A 21,117-nucleotide genomic window follows, 5' to 3' on the forward strand; every position below is an offset into this window, starting at 1 on the left:
CATGGCGAAGAAGAGTTGTAAATTCCACCCAGTCGGAACCCCTGACACACATTCAGGCTGCGACCGAAGCAGACGGCACACACATTGTGATCGAAACACATTTTCTCAGCAAGCAATGATTGCGGTTTGAATGTTGGTAGCAATGGAGAAAGCAGGGTTTCGCCTCAAGACGAGAAATGTTAAGCCCGCAAAGAAAATATCCATTTATTTGGATGGCGGAGTAGAGTAAAAATATATATATAGAGAGAGAGAGAGAGAAATCCTGTGGCTGAGATTAAAGCATTGTTTTTATTTTTATTGAAGTCCCCCCCTCCAAAAAAAAACATTACATTTCTTGCATTAGTAAATATACACAATTGCCGAAAATTGGTGGATCTAGACAGATAGATGCTAATACAACATGCATCGGGTTCAAAATGGTTGCCATGGCAGCATGATCGAAGCCACGCCTCTTCATGCTGCCATCTTAATTTTTTTGATCCCCAGCTTACAGACGCCACTCAAGGCAATTATCCTAATTTAAGTACAGTTCATTTAGCGAGCAGAGTTACGACGGCACTGAAAAAAAGGGACATATGACCGTTCCTTCACACTTACGTCCATTGAAGACCATAAGCATGGTCTTATGAGCAAAATCCAGATGCTTGGCAACTGGTTTCATAGTTATGACGGTTGCAATGGCATCCCCTTTTGCGACCTTTTGACAAGCAAAGTCAAGGGGGAGACACTTAACAACCGTGTGACTGACTTATCAACTGCCGTGATTCCCTTAATAACTGTGGCAGGAAACGTCTCAAAATGGGGTAAAACGCACTGAACAAATGTCTCACTTAACAACAGAAATTCTGCACTAAAATTAGGGTTGTAAGTGGAGAACTACCTGTACTGCTTTTTTTTTTTTAAATGAAACTGGTCAGTTCTTTTACGTGATGCAAAGACTACTAAAATGGATGGTCCTATCTACCCAAAATATGCAATATTGGGGTTAAAATGTTAACCCAACATGCTGAAGCTTGTTTAATCTTTTTTTCATTAGGTTCACACCACACACTGGACCATAAAGTAATCAAACTATTATGTGTTTGCATAACACTTTGTGGCATTAAAAAACATAATCGAAGAACGAAGATCAACAAAATTAGGATCTGAAACCGGTTAGGTCTGTCGGGTTGGATATAAAAGAAACCCCTAACCCTGTTTTTCACAAAAACAGTTCTCATCAAAAACCTGTGACAAATTTGGCCCAAAAATAGATAAATTTGGATTGTTTATCTTTCAGAAAACAGAAGCGTATAATCATCGTTAAAAACACACAATTGTGGGAGGGGGGAACACAATTTTTTTCAACTGCCTCCTGATATGATGATTATATCAGGGGTCTCGAACCTTAGTAACTTTAAGGTTTGTGGACTTCAACTCCCAGAGCTTTGCTGGCTGAGGAACTCTGGGAGTTGAAGTCCACAAGCCTTAAAGTTACTAAGGTTCGAGACCCCTGGATTATATCACCTCTACTCTACCCAAGCCCTGTTTTTGGATTTTTTTTAACACAAAATATTTTTAATGAAGTGATCACCAAATTTTCCTTGCTATGCTTAATCATCATCAGCATCATTTAACGACCCCATAATCCCTTGCGGGGTTGAGTCTGGGCAACTGAATGGAACTAGCAAAGTGTTTTAATGGCCAGATGCCCTTCCTGTCGCCAGTGCGGAGTTTTGTTCAGCAGATAAATTCTCAGTGTGCCCAGAGAGAGAGAAATATCTGCCTCTACCTAGGATCAAACTCACCGCCCCCTGATTGTGAGGCGAGAACTCCACCCCTAGGGCCACCACATCCCCTCCCTTGGTTTTGGCTTGATGATGATTTGCAAATGGATCCAATTTTTGTTCCCCTCGGTCCTTGGATTTGTCAATATTTTTGAGTATTTGGCGAGTGAGGCGAGTGAAAATTACGCTAGCGGAGGGGGCGCGAAGTTTAACTCGTAGCGAACCAGGTAACCATCATTGTAGATGTACAGCCTCCGATCGAGAGGGCTGTAGTTGATGCTCTGAATGGTTTCCAGCACTTTATCTACAATGACGCTTAGTCTCTCTTCTTTCCCGGAGCTGATATCAAAGGAGTAGAATATCTCTTCTTTCCTAGTGTTGAGAGGCCTGGTAGCATAGAGCACCCCACATATAATAAAAGCATTAGAGACCGCGGGCCTGTATTGCTTCGTTTGCCAGGTGTTGAGGACATCCAGAGTCGTTTCGTTAATCTTGCTAACGACAATGTTACCTTGACTGGCTTCCGTGGAATAAATCACCCACAACCCATTCTCATCCACGGCAAAATCTATGTCTTGCCAAGCTACCCCTGCGTAGGAGAACCGATTGTTATAAACGGCACCTGGAAGAGCCTTCCTCAACACCAGCTTATTGGTGGCCAAATCTATCTTACCCATATCTCTCGAGGCATATACATTATAGTACATAAAATTATTATGCACGACTGTTCCGCTGCCTTCGCCGTACTGAATTTGATATTGACTGGAGTATTTGAAGAGCAACAAATCGTCGTAGGAATTGTGGAGTCGATAATATTCCAGGTATCTTCCTTCGGTGTTTAGAGGCGCGACCCAGTACATCTCTTTTCCGGGGTTAAGTGGGGAGGAATATCTTCCCCAGGCTCCATATTTGTACGAAAACCCTCTCCAATTCAGCTGGATGATGTACGGTTGGCTGATGTTCGTAATTGGGCCATGGCCACAGTTTCCTATAATCAAGAAGAAGAAAAAACCAGAATATTTACACATGGGAGATAACAAACAAATTTATGTCTCCAGAATATTTGACATTTCCCTATAGCTACCTATACATGAGTCTAAGATTGAAAATCAGGCTTGTCAGATGCTCCAACTTTTCTATCCTGCTCTATGGAGTAGAGAGTTGGTGTCTGACAGAAAGCCACTTGAAGCATTTGAAATGTGGATTTATAAGCGGTTGTTACATATAAATTGGGATGACAAAATCAGAAATGAGGAAATGATAAGCTGCCTGGGAAAGCCAAGGGGAATCATTAAATCATTAAAAAGTGAAAGTTAGACTATATAGAATAGAATAGAATAGAATAGAATAGAATAGAATAGAATAGAATAGAATAGAATAACAAGAGTTGGAAGGGACCTTGGAGGTCTTCTAGTCCAACCCCCTGCTTAGGCAGGTAACCCTGCACCACTTCAGACAAATGGTTATCCAACATTTCCTTAAAAATTTCCAGTGTTGGAGCATTCACAACTTCTGGAGGCAAGTCGTTCCACTTATTGATTGCTCAAACTGTCAGGAAATTTCTCCTTAATTCTAGGTTGCTTCTCTCCTTGATTAGTTTCCATCCATTGCTTCTTGTCCTGCCCTCAGGTGCTTTGGAGAATAGTTTGACTCCCACTTCTTTGTGGCAACCCCTGAGATATTGGAAGACTGCTATCATGTCTCCCCTAATTCTCTTTTGATCAAACTAGACATACCCAGTTCCTGCAACTATTCTTTATATGTTTTACCCTCCAGTCCCCTAATCCTCTTTGTTGCTCTTCTCTGCACTCTTTCTAGAGTCTCAATATTTTTTTTTAAATCGTGGCGACTAAAATTGAATGCTGTATTCCTTATAAAGCGGTATTAACACTTCACATAATCTTGATTCTATCCCTCTGTTTATGCAGCTCAGAACTGTGCTGTTTTCTTTGATTTTTTTTAAAAAAAACTATTGACTATCCCAAATGTGCTTTTTTTCAAGAGACAACTGGACTTTCTGGTTTTTCTATGAGACATTTCACTTCTCATCCAAGAAGCTTCTTCAGTTCTGACTGGATGGTGGAGGATGGAAGGATTTATATTCTAGATGGCTAGATGACTCACACGAATATAAATCCTCCCCTTCTCCACCATTCTGTCAGAACTGAAGAAGCTTCTTGGATGGGAAGCGAAATATCTTCAAGGATGTCTTCAAGTCCAGTTGCCTCTTGAAAAGTAGCACCTTTGGGACTACCATGACCTGGATGATTGAGACTTTCCCGAGATATCTATTGACTATTATAGAACTATTATATTTCCCTGCCCAAGGAGGGATTTTTAGCAGAAGAAGTTTCATGGGCCTTTAAAAAGATGTGAAGACCACATGCAGCCCAGGGTCACAAAATATCTACCTGCTATGTGTCTTATCTGTTGATCTCTTAGGTTGCAAATAGATCTAGAGAAAAGCTACTTCAAGATGCGGTTTGTAATAAATTAATAATTCCAAGCAAAACTGATGAGAAATGACAATCGCTATCGCTATAACAAAGAGGAAGAAAAGACATGAGCCGCGATGGCTTAGTGGCTAGAGTGCAGTCCTGCAGGCTACTTCTGCCGACTGCCGGCTGCCTGCAAATTTGGCAGTTTGAACCTCACCAGGCTCAAGGTTGACTCAGCCTTCTTCCATTCTTCTGAGGTAGGTAAAATGAGGACCCAGATTGTTGGGTGCAATAGGCTGACTCTGGAAACTGCTTAGAGAGGGCTGTAAACAGTGGTGGGATCTGGCCGGTTCGAGCCAGTTCGGGTGAACCAGTTGTTAAATTGCTGGCTGGCCCCAACCCTCCCTGCCCCTTCCAGGAGTCCTTACATGCCCTGTTTTGGCTCCAGGTAAGTGCAGAGAGGCCTACTAGGCCGAGTGCAGCCTGTCACGCACCCCTAGCCACACCCACCATGGCCACGCCCACCCAGCCAGTCATTAGGGCAGAGAACTAGTTGTTAAATTATTTGAATCCCACCACTGGCTGTAAAGCACTGTAAAGAATAGAATAGAATTTTTTTATTGGCCAAGTGTGATTGGACACACAAGGAATTTGTCTTGGTGCATATGCTCTCAGTGTACATAAAAGAAAAGATACGTTCATCAAGGTACAACATTTACAACACAATTGATGGTCAATATATCAATATAAATCATAAGGATTGCCAGCAACAAAGTTACAGTCATACAGTCATAAGTGGGAAGAGATTGGTGATGGGAACTATGAGACGATTAATAGTAGTGCAGATTCAGTAAATAGTCTGACAGTGTTGAGGGAATTATTTGTTTAGCAGAGTGATGGCCTTCGGGAAAACACTGTTCTTGTGTCTAGTTGTTCTGGTGTGCAGTGCTCTATAGCATCGTTTTGAGGGTAGGAGTTGAAACAGTTTATGTCCAGGATGCGAGGGGTCTGTAAATATTTTCACGGCCCTCTTCTTGATTCGTGCAGTATATAGGTCCTCAATGGGAGGCAGGTTGGTAGCAATTATTTTTTCTGCAGTTCTAATTATCCTCTGAAGTCTGTGTTTAGCTTAGTTAGAAGAGTGTCTGGAATGAGCGGTATATAAGTCTAAGTGCTATTGCTATTGGATGTCCTTCCGCCTCTTGAAAAGAATCCTGGGATGAGGCTATCAAATTGGTCTCTCTTGTCTTCTCTCAATGCCTCCAATGCATCTGATCTGGCATTGTATTATAACGCCAACCCAAAACAGAGAAGCTCTGACATTGATTTTTCTGCCGGAGCTACAGGAAGAACCACAGGCTTCGTCTGACTTTACACTGGCATGACATCCAATGGATGAGTGCATTACTGGCCTTTGATGCTCACAGGGAGCTTCGTGACCAAAACTGTCAATTTTTATCTCAGAAGTTTCCCAGTTTGTGGATCTATTGCAGTTAAGAAATAGACCTCTTTGTGTGTGTGTGTGTGTGTGTGTGTGTGTGTATTGATCAGAATTCACCTTTGGGAAAGATGAGACTCAAACGCGTATTCTCTGTTGAGTGCTTTTATAATAAGCAATTGAACTATGATTCATTTCATTCTCTCCTCTCTCTACAATTGGCAGGCACTACAGTATTCTGTGTGGCAGGTGAGGGAAATCAAGAGAGGTTTGATATGTAAAAAAGCATCCATGAATTATAAAGGAATTAGCTCTAGGCTTTGCTTCCATTTCGGTAGGTATCTGTTGCCTGTAATGTTTGTAACAGACATTTACCTCAGTTTATAGGTTGAATAATCTCACAATCAATAAAGAAGCTACGAGGGGCGCAAAGAGCCATGCTCGGCATCACAAGACAAGATAGAAAGACCCGCGCACGGATTAGAGAACGAAGGAAAGCATACGATGCCATCAAAACAGGAAAAGGATTGAAAAGGGAAAGAGAGGAGAACTGACGGCAGGCGGACCAAGGCGGTCGTAGAATGGATCTCACTTGATCAAAAGCATCCATGGAAGAGACCTAAAACAAGATGGAGAGAGGCCAACAGCAAGGATGGTGGGCCCAATTGGCAAAAGAAAACTCAAGACCGTTATGGGTTGGAAACATCTACGTTCCGACCTATGCTTAGTTCATAAGATTATTTACCAAAACATTCTACCGGTAAATGAATACTTTAATTTCAACCACAATAACACAAGGGCCATCAATAGATTCAAACTCAATGTAATTCGCTCTAATCTTGATTATAGGAAATATGACTTCCGCAATAGAATAGTCAATGTCTGGAACACTCTACCTAATCCTTTTGTTAGTCTCTCTCTAATCCCCATACCTTATACCGTAAACTGTGTACCGTGAACCTTTCACGTTTCTTAAGAGGTCCCTAAAGGGGCGTGCATAAGCGCACCAGCGTGCCTACCATCCCTGTCCTACTGTCCCCCAATTATATGTAATAATTCTATGTGTTTATGGCTATGTTTCGCCTATTTATACCCTTTTTTTTCTTGTGCCAAAAAGTTTTCATGCATCCATTTCTGGGTCTACTCTGTTACTTGTTTTCTTATTTGTTGACAAATAAATAAATAAATAAACAAACATGTGGAAGAGGCCTTCGTCCTGCGGTGGATAGACAATGGCTAGGAGGAGGAGGAAAGGAAACAATGGATGGAAACTTATTAAGGAGAGAAGCAACCGAGAACTAAGGAGAAATGTCCTGATAGTGAGAACCATTAACCTCCAGAAGTTGTGGGTGTTCCATCAAGAAGAGATTGAACAACCATTTGTCTCGCATGCTATAAGCTCTCAGGCTTTAGCAGGAGGTTGGACTAGAAGACCTCTAAGGTCCCTTCCAACTCAAGTTATTATGTATTCTGTAAGGAGGAGGAAGAGGAGGAGCAGGAGCAGGAGGAGGAGGAGGAGGAGGAGGAGGAGGAGGAGGAGGAGGAGGAGAAGGATAGGTTGAAAGTTAAAACCCAAATATAAATATTAAATTGGGGGTGGGGGAATCTTCGTAAGGATTTAATGCTGTTGGCAAATTTCCCCAAAGGTGCTTTTTCTCATCCAAGAAGCATCTTCAGTTCAGAACTGAAGAAGCTTCTTGGGTGAGAAGCAAAACCTTTTCAAAGAAAAGGCAGTTACCGTGTCCCGGGGTCAGGTGATCATTCAACCTCTGTGACTTTCTGACCAGCAAAATCACATAACCACCGTGTCATTAACTTTTCTTTAAAAAAACAAACAAACCTGCAGCCGTTCGCTTAACCTCTGGAGCAAGGAAGGTCGTAAAATATGAGCAAGCTCACTGAACAACTGCAATTTTGGCCTCCGTTGTGGTCGTAGGTTGAAAACTACCTGTGATATTAATACTAATGTAAAGGAAGAAGGGTCGCCTAGTAAATTCATGGGTGAGAAGCTTGAACAGGGTTCTTCCAAATTCATATTCTTCCCACTTCTGTATCACTATGTAATCAACATTAGCTTTTGGCATACATACCTATCTGAATATACTTCCATCAGCACAATAAAAAAGCCAATACAGATTACAGTCATTTTATGAGCCAGGTTTATGGCTAAATGCCTTGCAGCTTACCAGCTTTTAAATCAATAGCAGCCTTTCAGACAGCCGAGATATAAGGTAATATTGCCGCCGTAATTTATAGTTTGTCCTTAACTGTCAACACATTGACTGAATTAATATTCCTAAATCAGTAACGTTCTTTTCAAATTAAAGGCTTATTAATGACTTGCATAAATCTGAAAATATACTTAAAAGGAAACACCTGTATCCTGCTGTTAAGGTAAAAAAAGAAAATGTCACAGCTAGTCACATAGACTTAGTCTGGCACGATTTTTCATGTCACTAAGCTAAGCGCTGGCTTGGCTTCAGTTTAATAATTCATGCCTTGTTTCATAAATTTAAAAAAAAATCATCTATTTAGCCATGAGATTTTTATTACATTAAAGTAACAAGAATTCTTTCTTTTAAAGTGATCTCACACCTAAACACTTCTGGGTGATTTTTTAAAAACAAAACAACCTACAATTTATGGAGTAATCCATGAATGATTAAAGTGATAAATTTATTTGATTTAGTATCAGGCACGGTGTAAGTTCTAATATCTAATTTAGACTTTCCTTTCATTAACAGAAATAATAATACTTTAGAAAAACGACCTTTACCCTAAGCGGAAAAACAGTATGCTAGTCAAGGGAAGCCACCAATTCCTATACAGGGTTTAAAGTTTGTATGATGATTAATTTTGTTTCGTGTAAGCCTTAATGAACTGGAACTTCAGGTGGAGGAACGCAATAAAAGCACCAATTCAAGTAGGATACAGACAAATGTCTGTGACATAAATGCCAACATTTCTCACTTCTTTTCACTATTCTATTTTCTGTGTATTGCAACCAGTGGTGGGCTGCTGCCGGATAGGACCGGTTTGGGCGAACCGGCTGGATGACCAGCTGGCCCCGCCCACCCATTCCTGCCCTATCCTGTCCTATATTTCATTCTTTCTGGGTCACCTGATTTGCGCGGCACAGCTGATTTCCGCGCCTCCACTGTTCTACTTACTGGGACTGCCTTAGAAGGTAAGCAGCTGAGCTTCAAATTGCTGTATTTTGAACGCTGTGTGCACGCGTGTTAGGCACGCGTGTACAAAGCCCATATGTGCACGCAAAGCACGTGCTCACAGAACCGGTTGTTAAACCAGTTGCAGCTCACCACTGATTGTAACCATTGCGTTGATGTCTACGCCGAAGGCTTCCACACGCTGCCACCCTGTTGTTGTTAGTTGCGAAGTCGTGTCCGACCCATCACGACCCCTTGGACAACATTCTTCCAGCATTCCTGTCCTCTCCCATTCTCTGGAGTCCATTTAAGCTCACACCGACTGCTTCGGTGACTCCATCCAGCCACCTTGTTCTCTGCTGTCCCCTTCTTCTTTTGCCCTCAATCTTTCCCAGCATTAGGCTCTTCTCCAGTGAGTCCTTCCTTCTCATTAGGTGGCCAAAGTATTTGAGATATCCACCCTGCTGTAGCTCAAAATCCAAATACAAGGTAACTTGAATACTGACACAGAAATATTGGGAACACTTCACGCACAAGGGTCAATAACCAAGAACTGAACCTCTGTTGCATAAATCAAGGATGTTCCCTAAATATGTAGCCTTCACTTTCCATATTTTCACACATGGTTAACCCAGAGTAGATATATCAGTATGTAGGAAAAGATGAATATGGCTCTCATATATTTTGGAGAACACCATGACAGCAATAGCAATAGAAATAGCACTTAGACTTATATACCGCTTCATAGTGCTTTCCAGCCTTCTCTAAGTGGTTTACAGAGTCAGCATCTTGCCCCCAACAATTTGGGTCCTCATTTTACCGACCTTGGAAGGATGGAAGGCTGAGTCAAGAGAAGAGGATGACTCGCAACAAGGCAGATGGATTTCATTTTAATAGTGATGGGTGAGCTCTTGGAAGACCTGAAAGACCAGGTTGGAGACAGAGGAACATCTGGAGAACATCTGGGCCAATAGTTGATACCAAATTGATGGCAATCAGTCAATGAACCAATCAATTATTGTCAATACCAAAATAATAATCTATAAAAGGGAAAGGGAGAGAGGGAGGGAGGGAGGGAGGGAAGGAAGGAAGAAATATTGTGAAGCTGAAGCTTAAATACATTGGCCACCAAATAAGAAGAGAGGACTCCTTAGAAAACACCCTCGATGTTGGGAAAGATGGAAGACCAAAGAAGAAGACGGCAGAAGATGAGATCAACATAATGGGCAGTCTCGGAGACAATGTTCTTGGAGACAATATTCTCCAAAGCACCTGAGGGTAGAACAAGAAGCAATGGGTGGAAACTAATCAAAGAGAAGCAACTTAGAACTACGGAGAAATTTCCTGACAGTTAGAACAATTAACCAGTGGAACAACTTGCCTGCAGAAGTTGTGAATGCTCCAACACTGGAAATTTTTAAGAAAATGTTGGATAACCATTTGTCTGAAATGGTGTAGGGTTTCCTGCTTGGGCAGGTGGTTGGACTAGAAGACCTCTAAGGTCCCTTCCAACTCTGTTATTATTATTACAATGGAAGACAGGAGACCGGTCCTCCACTGGCCACCAAATGAGAAGAGACGACTCCTTGGAGAAGACTCTGATGTTGGGAAATATGAAAGGCCAAAGGAGAAGGGGATGGTAGAATAAGAGATGGATAGATAGTGAATTCCATCAATGCAAAGGGCAAAGTCCGGGAGACAGTGGAAGACAGGAGACCTGTCCTCCACTGGCCACCAAAGGAGAAGAGAGGACTCCTTGGAAAACACCCTGATCTCAGGAAAGATGGAAGGCCAAAGGAGAAGGGGACAAGAGAGGATGAGATGGCTAGATAATATCATCAACACAATGCACACACATTTGGACAAACTACAGGAGACAATGGAGGAGAAGGCTTCCTGGCGTACTCTAGTCCATGGGGTCATAAAGAATCAAATATGACTTAGTAGCTGAACCACAACCTGTAGAATATTGATTTAACAGCACCTCTACTTCCAAAAGGACCCACAGGTGCACAGTTGTGTAGGAGGCATAGAAACCAATGACCATTAAGAATGAAAAAACAGGCAAGAGCTTTGATGTCGGAACAGTGGCAATCATCTGTTATCATGGCAAGAGATTGTTCTGCTTTGTGGAGCTGCCTTAGTGAAACAGATGGAAGTGTCAAGGAATGTCCAAAAGCCACTGCAGAAAGCAAGTGTAATTCGGCATCTGCCAAAGACTGTTTCACTCATTGAATCAGCACCGAGCAGGTTACAAGGGAGAGGAGAACCTGTTTTGCTTGAACATTTTCCAGTCCTTGCTTATCAACGGAGACTGAGTGGAGCAAATGGCCAGTTATAAGTTTCTGGGTGTTTTCATAAAAAGAGGACCTGACCTGGGACGCTCACATTGCAACACTGGTCAAAAGGGCCCAGCAGAGATTATACTACCTGAGATTTCTCAGGAAACAACAACTGAATGGAAAATTGCTGGTGACCTTCTACCGCTGCACCATAGAGAGTAACTTAACTTACTGTACCTGTGTATGGTTTGCCCATTGCACAGTGGCAGATAGGACAGCACTCCAGAGGGTCAACGTCACTGCCCAGAGATCACTGGTTGCCCTCTCCCCTCTTTGGAAGAGCTTGATAGCTCCTGCTGCCTTAAGAAAGTTCAAAATATCCTTAAAGATCCACCTAATCCTGGGCACCCCCCTTTTTTTTTTTTTGAACTATTACCATCTGGCAGCCGGTACAGAGCAATAAATAAAAACAAGGACAAAGAGGCTGAAAAACAGCTTCTATCCGAGGACAGTAACTATACTGAATTCTACTATATAGTGCACTATTAATGCAATATCGGGGTTTTTCAATTCAATAGGGTTTCTGGTGGCTCAGCAGACTAAGTCTGTTATTAACACAGCTGCTTGCAATTACTGCAGGTTCAAGTCCCACCAGGCCCAAGGTTGACTCAGCCTTCTATCCTTTATAAGGTAGGTAAAATGAGGACCCAGATTGTTGGGGGCAATAAAGTTGACTTTGTATATAATATACAAATGGATGAAGACTATTGCTTAACACAGTGTAAGCCGCCCTGAGTCTTCGGAGAAGGGCGGGATATAAATTCAAATTAAAAAAAAATTGTACAGAATGTGAAGGATGTGTGTTTGTGTTTTTATTTGTATAGTTATAATGTACACAGAAGACGGCATTTAATTTCATTGTATGAGGAGCAATGACAATAAAGTAAACTAATTAACTAACTAACTAACTAACATCACTGCAAACTTAACTAATCCCTTTCGGATGGAACAGAACCGTGGGATGAAGCTTGGCTGTTTCTCACAAACTGGCTTTTCTAAAAAGCTCATCCGTAGTCATTAGCTTCACGTATTCTCATTAATCCGCTTAGATGGCGCTGGGGTGACCTGGCACCTTTTGAGCCCACCGCCGAATGGCGAGAAAAGAAAGAGGAACAAAAGTAATGCATTGGAACTAGGACAAAGCATAAAAGCTCAGCGGGGCGCAGAAATAATAAACATTCCATGAACCTAAAGCCAACAGCAGCCCAAAAAAATCAGCTGGCAGAGGAGAAGGTTTACGGTTATTTGGAGAATGCACCTTAACTATCTGCTCACCTGTTCAAAGGAGGAATGCAAAACAGGCAGGAGTTGATTCAGAGCGGCTTACTTTAGAATGCAAAGCATCCAGGTGCAACCTTCCTCTCTCTTTTCCTCCAAGAAAAGAATTTTCTTAACGACAGAGTGAGCGGGGGGGGGGAAATAAATAAATAAATGCACTCTGAACATTTGGCTGGAACTGTCTGCTTCCAGGATACAAACTGGACAATATGGTTGGGTGTCTCCTTTAATTTATTACATCCAGTCAGCTGTAAATAAGGGGAGGGGAGGAAAGAGGGAGTTTCATATATATGCACTGATTTTCAAACTAGAAGAAGTCGGCGGGATGCATAAAACCTGTTTGCTAAAATGAGCGCAAAGCTCACCTCGTCACCATTGGCAAAGAATTTCTTCCCTGCCTGCATGAGGTTCTTGCTGCACACGGATAAACAAATGCTTCACAAAGAGAGAATCTATCTGTGCAAAATTCCTCCCTGCGCAGGGAAGCATTTTCATGTGTTATTAATAAGTCTAACAAAGCCTTCTGCTTCTCCTTTCCCCCCCCCTCCGTTCTTCTGAACCTGCAGATATCTCAATTCAGAAAGGAATAAAAACAGAATTCACCTACTTCTGCTCCATAGCTAGACAACCCAAGGACCACCAAGGCAGAATTCAAAGCCACCTGCCCATAGACAGCAGGCTGTAGTCCTGTAGATTTTCCTATTCCAGGTTGACATTGAAAGATGGCTATGGGTCAGGGGTGAAATGTAAAATTTGTCACTACCAGTTCTGTGGGCGTGGCTTGGTGGTGGTGGGGTAATGTGACTGGGTGGGCATGGCCAATTTTTTTTTTTTTTTTACTTTTAAAAGCATTTTTTCTACAACCTATTCGGCCGAAGAGGTTGTAGAAAAAATGCTTTTCAAAAGCTCCTCTGATGATCCCAGCTGAGTTACCTGATCGTCAAAGCCTTTTAAAAGCATTTTTTCGACAACCTCTTTGGCCGAAGAAGTTATAGAAAAAATGCTTTTAAAAGGCTCCTCTGACAATCCCAGCTGAGTTGCCTGATCGTCAGAGGCTTTTCTTTTCTTTTCTTTTAAAAGCATTTTTTTTTGCCTTTTAAAGGAAAAAAAAGCCTCTGACGATCAGGCAACTCAGCTGGGATCACCAGAGAAGCCTTTTAAAAGTATTTTTTTTACAACCTCTTCGAAGAGGTTGTAGAAAAAATGCTTTTAAAAGGCTCTGACAATCCCAGCTGAGCCGCGCAATCATCAGAGGCTCTTTTTTTTTTGTTACTTTTAAGAGCATTTTTTCGGCTGAAGAAAAAATGCTTTTAAAAGTTTTTTAAAAAAACTCTGATGATCACATGGCTCAGCTGGGCATGAGGGGGAGGGCAGGGATTTTTGCTACCGGTTCTCCGAACCACCTGCCGCCATCGCTACCGGATCAGGTGATCTGGTCTGAACCGGGAGCATTTCACCCCTGCTTTGGGTCTTTGTGGATTAGTGTAGGGGGAAAAGGCTTATACTTCTATTGTCTATGGAGATCCTCAGTCATCCAAGTCATAGCTGTCGCAAAGGTATTTTTTTCCCAAAAGACAACTGGACTTTGTTTTTCCTTGAAGACATTTCGCTTCTCATCCAAGAAGCTTCTTTGAGTGGTGCGGTAGCCTAGAGGTGGAGCTCTCGCCTCACAATCAGGAGGTTGTGAGTTCGATCCTAGGTAGAGGCAGATATTTCCCTCTCTGGGCACAATGAGAATGTATCTGCCGAACAAAACTCCGCATTGGCGACAGGAAGGGCATCCGGCCATTAAAACGCTCTTCTAGCTCCATTCAGTTGCCCAGACTCCACGCCGCAAGGGATTATGGGGTTGTTAAAAGAGGACGATGATGAACCAAGAAGCTTCTTCAGTTCTGAGTTAATCGTGGAAGATGGAAGGATTTATATTCCTGGGAGTCATCTAGCTATCTAGAATATAAATCCTTCCATCCTCCACCGTTCAGTCAGAGCTGAAGACACCATTCAGTCAGAATTTCTCATCCAAGGAGATTCTTCAGTTCTGACTGAATGGTAGAGGATGGAAGGATTTATACTTCTTGGAGTCATCAAGCCATCTGGAATATAAATCCTTCCACCCTCCACTATTCGGTCACACCCGAAGAAGCTTCTTGGACGAGAAGCGAAACATCTTCAAGGAAAAAAGTCCAGTTGCCTTTTTAAAAAGCACCTAATCTACTCTACTATTATGAAAACAAAAGCATGCATTTTTCAAAGGACCTTAAGCCCCACAAACATCACTGGTCGATGAACAATAATAATAGGGACCGAATATTTCCTTTGCATATAGAATAGAATAGAATAGAATAGAATAGAATAGAATAGAATAGAATAGAATAGAATAGAATAACAGAGTTGGAAGGGACCTTGGAGGTCTTCTAGTCCAACCCTCTGCTTAGGCAGAAAACCCTACACCACTTCAGACAAATGGTTATCCAACCTCTTCTTAAAAATTTCCAGTGTTGGAGAATTCACAACTTTTTTTTTAATTCGCATTTATATCCCGCCCTTCTCCGAAGACTCAGGGTGGCTTACACTATGTTAGCAATAGTCTTCATCCTATTTGTATATTTATATACAAAGTCAACTTTATTGCCCCCAACAATCTGGGTCCTCATTTTACCTACCTTATAAAGGATGGAAGGCTGAGTCAACCTTGGGCCTGGTAGGACTAGAACCTGCAGTAATTGCAGGCAGCTGTGTTAATAACAGACTGTCTTATCAGTCTGAGCCACAGAGGCCCTTCTGGAGGCAAGTTGTTCCACTGATTAATTGTTCTAACTATCAGGAAATTTCTCCTTAGTTCTAGGTTGCTTCTCTCCTTGATTAGTTTCCACTCATTGCTTCTTCTACCCTCAGGGGTTTTGGAGAATAGCTTGACTCCGTCTTCTTTGTGGCAACCCCTGAGATATTGGAACACTGCTATCATGTCTCCCCTAATCCTTCTTTTCATTAAACTAGACATACCCAGTTCCTGCAACCGTTCTTCATTTGTTTTAGCCTCCAGTCCCCTAATCATCTTTGTTGCTCTTCTCTGCACTCTTTCTAGAGTCTCAACATCTTTTTTTATATCGTGGTGACCAAAACTGAATGCAGTATTCCAAGTGTGGCCTCTGGGCATCGTCACCCAATAGACTGGAATCGGCCACCAACAAATTGAACTTGCTTCTGACAAGGTCATAAACGGTGCCTCTTTTATAGCGCAGGAGGAGAGAGAACATCCCCGCGCGGCCATCCAACTTTTTATAGCCGATACAATTCCCAGATGTTCCGTGGCTCCTAAAGCCTTAAGATATTATCCAGTCCATGTTCCTAACTGAGCTATTCTAAGTAGCTTCCTGCATTTTTAATGCAGAACTTTATTTAGAAACTGGGATGATCCCTTTGGAATCTATGCCGCCTTTATTCCTGCTTCAAGCTTTCCTTTTACAGCATTCCTCTGATGGTCGTGATCCAGCTGGGTGATTTGTCCTCCCTCCTTCCAAAAAGTCAGGCTCAAAATTATCTAGGTCGTCTTGGGTTCAACTCTGCTGGCGTGGGGTTATACAGAGTCACCATCCAGCCGCAGGTGTTCAGCATAGCTCTCCAGGCAGAATAGGGGAAAAACTAGATCGTCTTTATTAAAGGTAAAGGTTCCCCTCGCACATATGTGCTAGTCGTTCCTGACTCTAGGGGGCAATGCTCATCTCCATTTCAAAGCCGAAGAGCCAGCGCTGTCCGAAGAAGTCTCCATGGTCATGTGGCCGGCATGACTCAACGCCAAAGACGCATGGAACGCTGTTACCTTCCCACCAAAGGTGGTCCCTATTTTTCTACTTGCATTTTTTACGTGCTTTCGAAACTGCTAGGTTGGCAGAAGCTGGGACAAGTAACGGGAGCTCACCCCATTACACGGCACTAGGGACTCGAACCGCTGAACTGCCGGCCTTTCGATCAACAAGCTCAGCATCCTAGCCACTGAGCCACCATGTCCCCCTCGTCTTTATTAGCATGATATAAATTTTTTTTGATTAGCCTTCATGCCTGTTTTGAATGGCCTCTTCAGGAATAAATCTGCCCAGCATAAGGTAGAGCTTTTGGTCAAGCTCAAGTTTATGTCTTCCCCTCTACAATTTTTTGGGGGGAACGGGTATAACAAAGCCCCCATTTGCAGCACGAACCTCCTCTCCTGGCATGGTATGTTCCTTCTACGTCCTTTCTAAAGTGACTTGTGATGTACCGTCATGAGTTCGAGCCGAGATGGCACAGTGCTTAGAGTGCAGCACTGCAGGCTACTTCAGCTGATTGCTAGCTGCAGTTCGGCAGTTCAAATCTCACCAGGCTCCAGGTTGACTCATCCTTCCAAGATGGGTAAAATGAGGAGCCAGATTGTTGGGGGCAAGAGGCTGGCTCTGTAAACCCGTTGGAGAGGGCTGTAAAAGCACTGTGAAGCAGTATATAAGCCTAAGTGCTATGGCTATAAGTTGGTTTGTTAATGGAAGTTCCACGTGTTAAGTGGACATTCTTAGTGGCTTTTTGCCACTAAGAAAGTCACAGCTTTTCTTTCACATGTCCTTGCTTTACCCGGAAAAATATTCTTCTAATTTTAGGATTTCACATATACAGAATAACAGAGTTGGAAGGGACTTTGGAGGTCTTCTAGTCCAACCCTCTGCTCAGGCAGGAGACTCTCTACCATTCCAGACAAATGGCTGTCCCATCGCTTCTTGAAAACCACCAATGATGGAGCACCCACAACCTCTGGAGGGAAGTCGTTCCACTGGTTAATGGTTCTCATAGTATGGAATTTTGTCCTCAGTTCTAGGTTGCTTCTCTCCTTTCTTAGTTTCCATCTGTTGCTTCTTGTCCTGCCCTCAGGTGCTTTGGAGAATAGCTTGAACCTTATTCAACCTTAAATACTGGAAGACTGCTATCATGTTACTCCTAATCCTTCTTTTCATTAGACAAGACTTGCTATGCTGTGTTGTTGTTTTTTTTCTTTTGTTTTCCTGTTTTCTGACTGCAAGTTTATATATGTGTTATTAGTGAGTATTACTCACTTAGCACTTGGTATGTGGTATTTTATTCATAACGTAGTTTATAATCTAATTATTTAGGCTTAAACATTTAGATGTTTAGTATTCTGCTATTTATAGTCTTTGGTGCCCTGAAGCACTCATCTGCTTCTATGAATCTTCGAGAAAAAAATGCTTCTGTAGCTGAATTTGAGCGTTGCAACTTCTTACAAAACTTGTATGACATTCTAGGCAATCGCTGCAATAAACTACCACTTTCCACCCTGAGTAACTGGTTTTGTAACGTTAAATTTGAAGTATTTTAAGACAGGAGGGGATATTTCAGAAGTTATAGAAAGTCTCCACCCACCCACCCCAAGAACTCCAAACGACGGCTTTCAAATGTTTTTTGAAAAACTTCTTAGCTGTTCTTTGAAAGAATGAGGTGTCCTTTTTCTGAGCCTTTCGAGGTGGCGCTTCTGTATTTTGTGTGTTTGTCTGTCTTCTTCTCTCTTTTTTTTTCTACACACTTTTGACACAGCAGGCAAAAGGTTTGTCATCTTTCAAAGAGAAAATAAAACGATCACCTAGAAAACAAGTGGTTTATAGCTGTGTTTGAAAAAAGAAAAGGTCTCTACCCCCCATTTCTTTTCTCTTTTTTTCTGCTAGTAAAAGATCTGAAGTCCTTGGAGAGAAAAATGTGGCAGATGACTTTTGGATTCCAGAGAAATATTCCTTTATCAGGCAATTCCTTCAAAAAGACCTCTCTTTTATAGGCATAAGGGAATAAATCTAGGATCCGGTTCATATCATATGTCTTGCTAAGACCACGCTTGGAATACCACGCATCCAGTTTTGGTCGCCACGGTATAAAAAAGATGTTGAGACTTTTAGAAACATTGCAGAGAAGAGCAAAAGAGACAGCCAGAATGCAATGGCTGGACACCATCAAAGCCCACATCAGCCACAGCATAGAACAATTCAAAGAAGTAAAAAAAGATGTTGAGACTCTAGAAAGAGTGCAGAGAAGAGCAACAAAGACGATTAAGGAACTGGAGGTTAAAACACATGAAGAACGGTTGCAGGAATTGGGTTTGTCTAGTCTAGAGAAAAGAAGAACTAGGGGAGACATGATTGCTATCATGTCCAATATTTGAGGGGTTGCCACAAAGAAGAGGGGGCCAACCTATTTTCCAAAGCACCTGAAGGCAGGACAAGTAGCAATGGATGGAAACCAATCAAGGAGAGAAGGAACTTAGAACTAAGGAGAAAGTTCTTGACAGTTAGAACAATTAATCCGTGGAACAATTTGCTTCCAGATGTTGTGAATGCTCCAACACTGGAGGTTTGTTTGTTTTTACACTGACTGAGTCTCCTATTACCTACCTGGGCCTGGGTCACAACAGAGTCCTTCTCTCTATGGTTGTTTCTACCCATGTAGAAGGGGCATCCTCCAAGGCCTTTAAGGAACATTGGTTAGCGGGACCCAAAACAAGAGCCTTTTCTGCTGATATCTGGATTACCATCCCTCAGGAAATGAATCTGGCTCCATCCCGTTGCCCTTCCATGAGGCCTCCATGAGGCCTAAGACATGGCTCTGTGTTCAAGCCTGGGACCCAGTTATGTGACGAAGCCAGTCGCCTTACTTGTGCAGAGGGATTGATGGTTTTAACTTTAACTTTGTTGCTGGTAATCCTTGTGATTTATATTGATATTGATTGTTCCTGATTGCTTATTTGTGCCCTGTGATTATCATTAAGTGTTGTATCATTAGGTGTTAAATTGTACCCTATGACCATCATTTGTGTTGTAAATGTTGTACCTTGATGAAGGTATCTTGTCTTTTTATGTACACTGAGAGCATATGCACCAAGACAAATTCCTTGTGTGCCCAATCACACTTGGCCAATAAAGAATTCAATTCTATTCTTTTCCATTCCATTCCACTCCACTCCACTCCATATTCTATTCTATTCTATTCTATTCTATTCTATTCTATTCTATTCTATTCTATTCTATTCATTCCAATATTCTATTCTATTCTATTCTATTCTATTCTATTCTATTCTATTCTATTCTATTTCTATTTCTATTCCATTCCATTCCATTCCATTCTATTCTTCATTCCAATACATTCTATTCCATTCCATTCCATTCCATTCCATTCCATTCTATTCTATTCTATTCTATTCTATTCTTCATTCCAATATTCTATTCTATTCTATTCTTCATTCCAATATTCTTTTCTATTCTATTCTATTCTATTCTATTCTATTCTATTCCATTCCATTCCATTCCATTCTATTCTTCATTCCAATACATTCTATTCTATTCTATTCTATTCTATTCCATTCCATTCCATTCCATTCTATTCTATTCCATTCCATTCCATTCCATTCCATTCCATTCTATTCTATTCTTCATTCCAATATTCTATTCTATTCTATTCTATTCTATTCTATTCTATTCTATTCTATTCTTCATTCCAATATTCTATTCTATTCTATTCTATTCTATTCCATTCTATTCTTCATTCCAATACATTCTATTCTATTCTATTCTATTCTTTTCCATTCCATTCCATTCCACTCCACTCCACTCCACTCCATATTCCATTCTATTCTATTCTATTCTATTCTATTCTATTCTATTCTATTCTATTCTATTCTATTCATTCCAATATTCTATTCTATTCTATTCTATTCTGTTCTATTCTATTCTATTCTATTCTATTTATATATTTTTTATCCTGCCTGCTGTGTATGTGTTTTTATGCTTTTATTATTCTTAATATTGTTAGCCACCCAGAGTCAAGTATCGGAGATGGGAAGACGTATAAATCTAATAAAATATATAAATAATCAAGAGGGTGGTTGCGCAGAAGGTGGATGGAAGACACAGACGATTTACATCTTCTCATGCAGAAGCTAATATATCTTCCCGAGCTGGCTCTTGGGATTATGTGAGATTTTTTTTACTAAAATGATTTCTACAGCCCCCACTTTCTTCCAGGATTCATTTCTTTGCTGAAAAGTAAACATATGGCTAAATGTCTATGGAGAGTCTCCATCATCCAGATCATAGTTGTCTCAAAAGTGCTTCTTCAAGAGGCAACTGGACTGTCCGGTTTTTCTTTGATGATGTTTCGCTTCTCATCCTAGAAGCTGAAGAAGCTTCTCAGAGCTGAAGAAGCTTCTTGGATAAGAAGCAAAACATCTTCAAAGGAATGTCTATGGAGATTCTCCATCATCCAGTTTATGGTTGTCCCAAAGGTGCTTTTTCAAGAGGCAACTGGACTGTCTGGTTTTTCTTTGAAGAGGTTTCGCTTCTCATCCAAGAAGCTGAAGAAGCTTCTCAGAGCTGAAGAAGCTTCTTGGATGAGAAGCAAAACATCTTCAAAGAAAAAAAAAGTCCAGTTGCCTCTTGAAAAAGGCACCTTTGGGATAAACCTATGGCTCTTTGAGATGTTCAACAAAGATGCATAGGAGTGACCTGTTTTTCTGCACCTCCAAGATTTTTGATAAATCTCCAATGAATGCTGAAGTCAATTATGGGTAACTGGAAGGCATTCTCACAATGGAGAGATATAATAGGACCTAAAGAAGAGAATGTTTGTCACTCAGAATTGAATTGTTGGGTCCTTGGTGCTCTCTGAGTT

At 41.5% G+C, this 21,117-nt stretch overlaps 1 protein-coding gene across 1 annotated transcript in view; it reads right to left on the bottom strand.

Moving 5' to 3' along the window:
- Window positions 1-275: 275 nt before the first annotated feature.
- OLFM4 (olfactomedin 4) overlaps window positions 276-21,117 on the bottom strand; it is a 58,297-nt gene continuing 37,455 nt past the window's right edge. Inside the window, exon 6 of the mRNA XM_058186453.1 lies at window positions 276-2,754. Within this exon, the coding sequence (XP_058042436.1) occupies window positions 1,949-2,754 (806 nt within the window). The 3' untranslated portion in view covers window positions 276-1,948. The remainder of the gene's footprint in view (window positions 2,755-21,117) is intronic.

Source organism: Ahaetulla prasina, chromosome 5, assembly GCF_028640845.1.
Source record: "Ahaetulla prasina isolate Xishuangbanna chromosome 5, ASM2864084v1, whole genome shotgun sequence".
Lineage (NCBI taxonomy): Eukaryota > Metazoa > Chordata > Lepidosauria > Squamata > Colubridae > Ahaetulla > Ahaetulla prasina.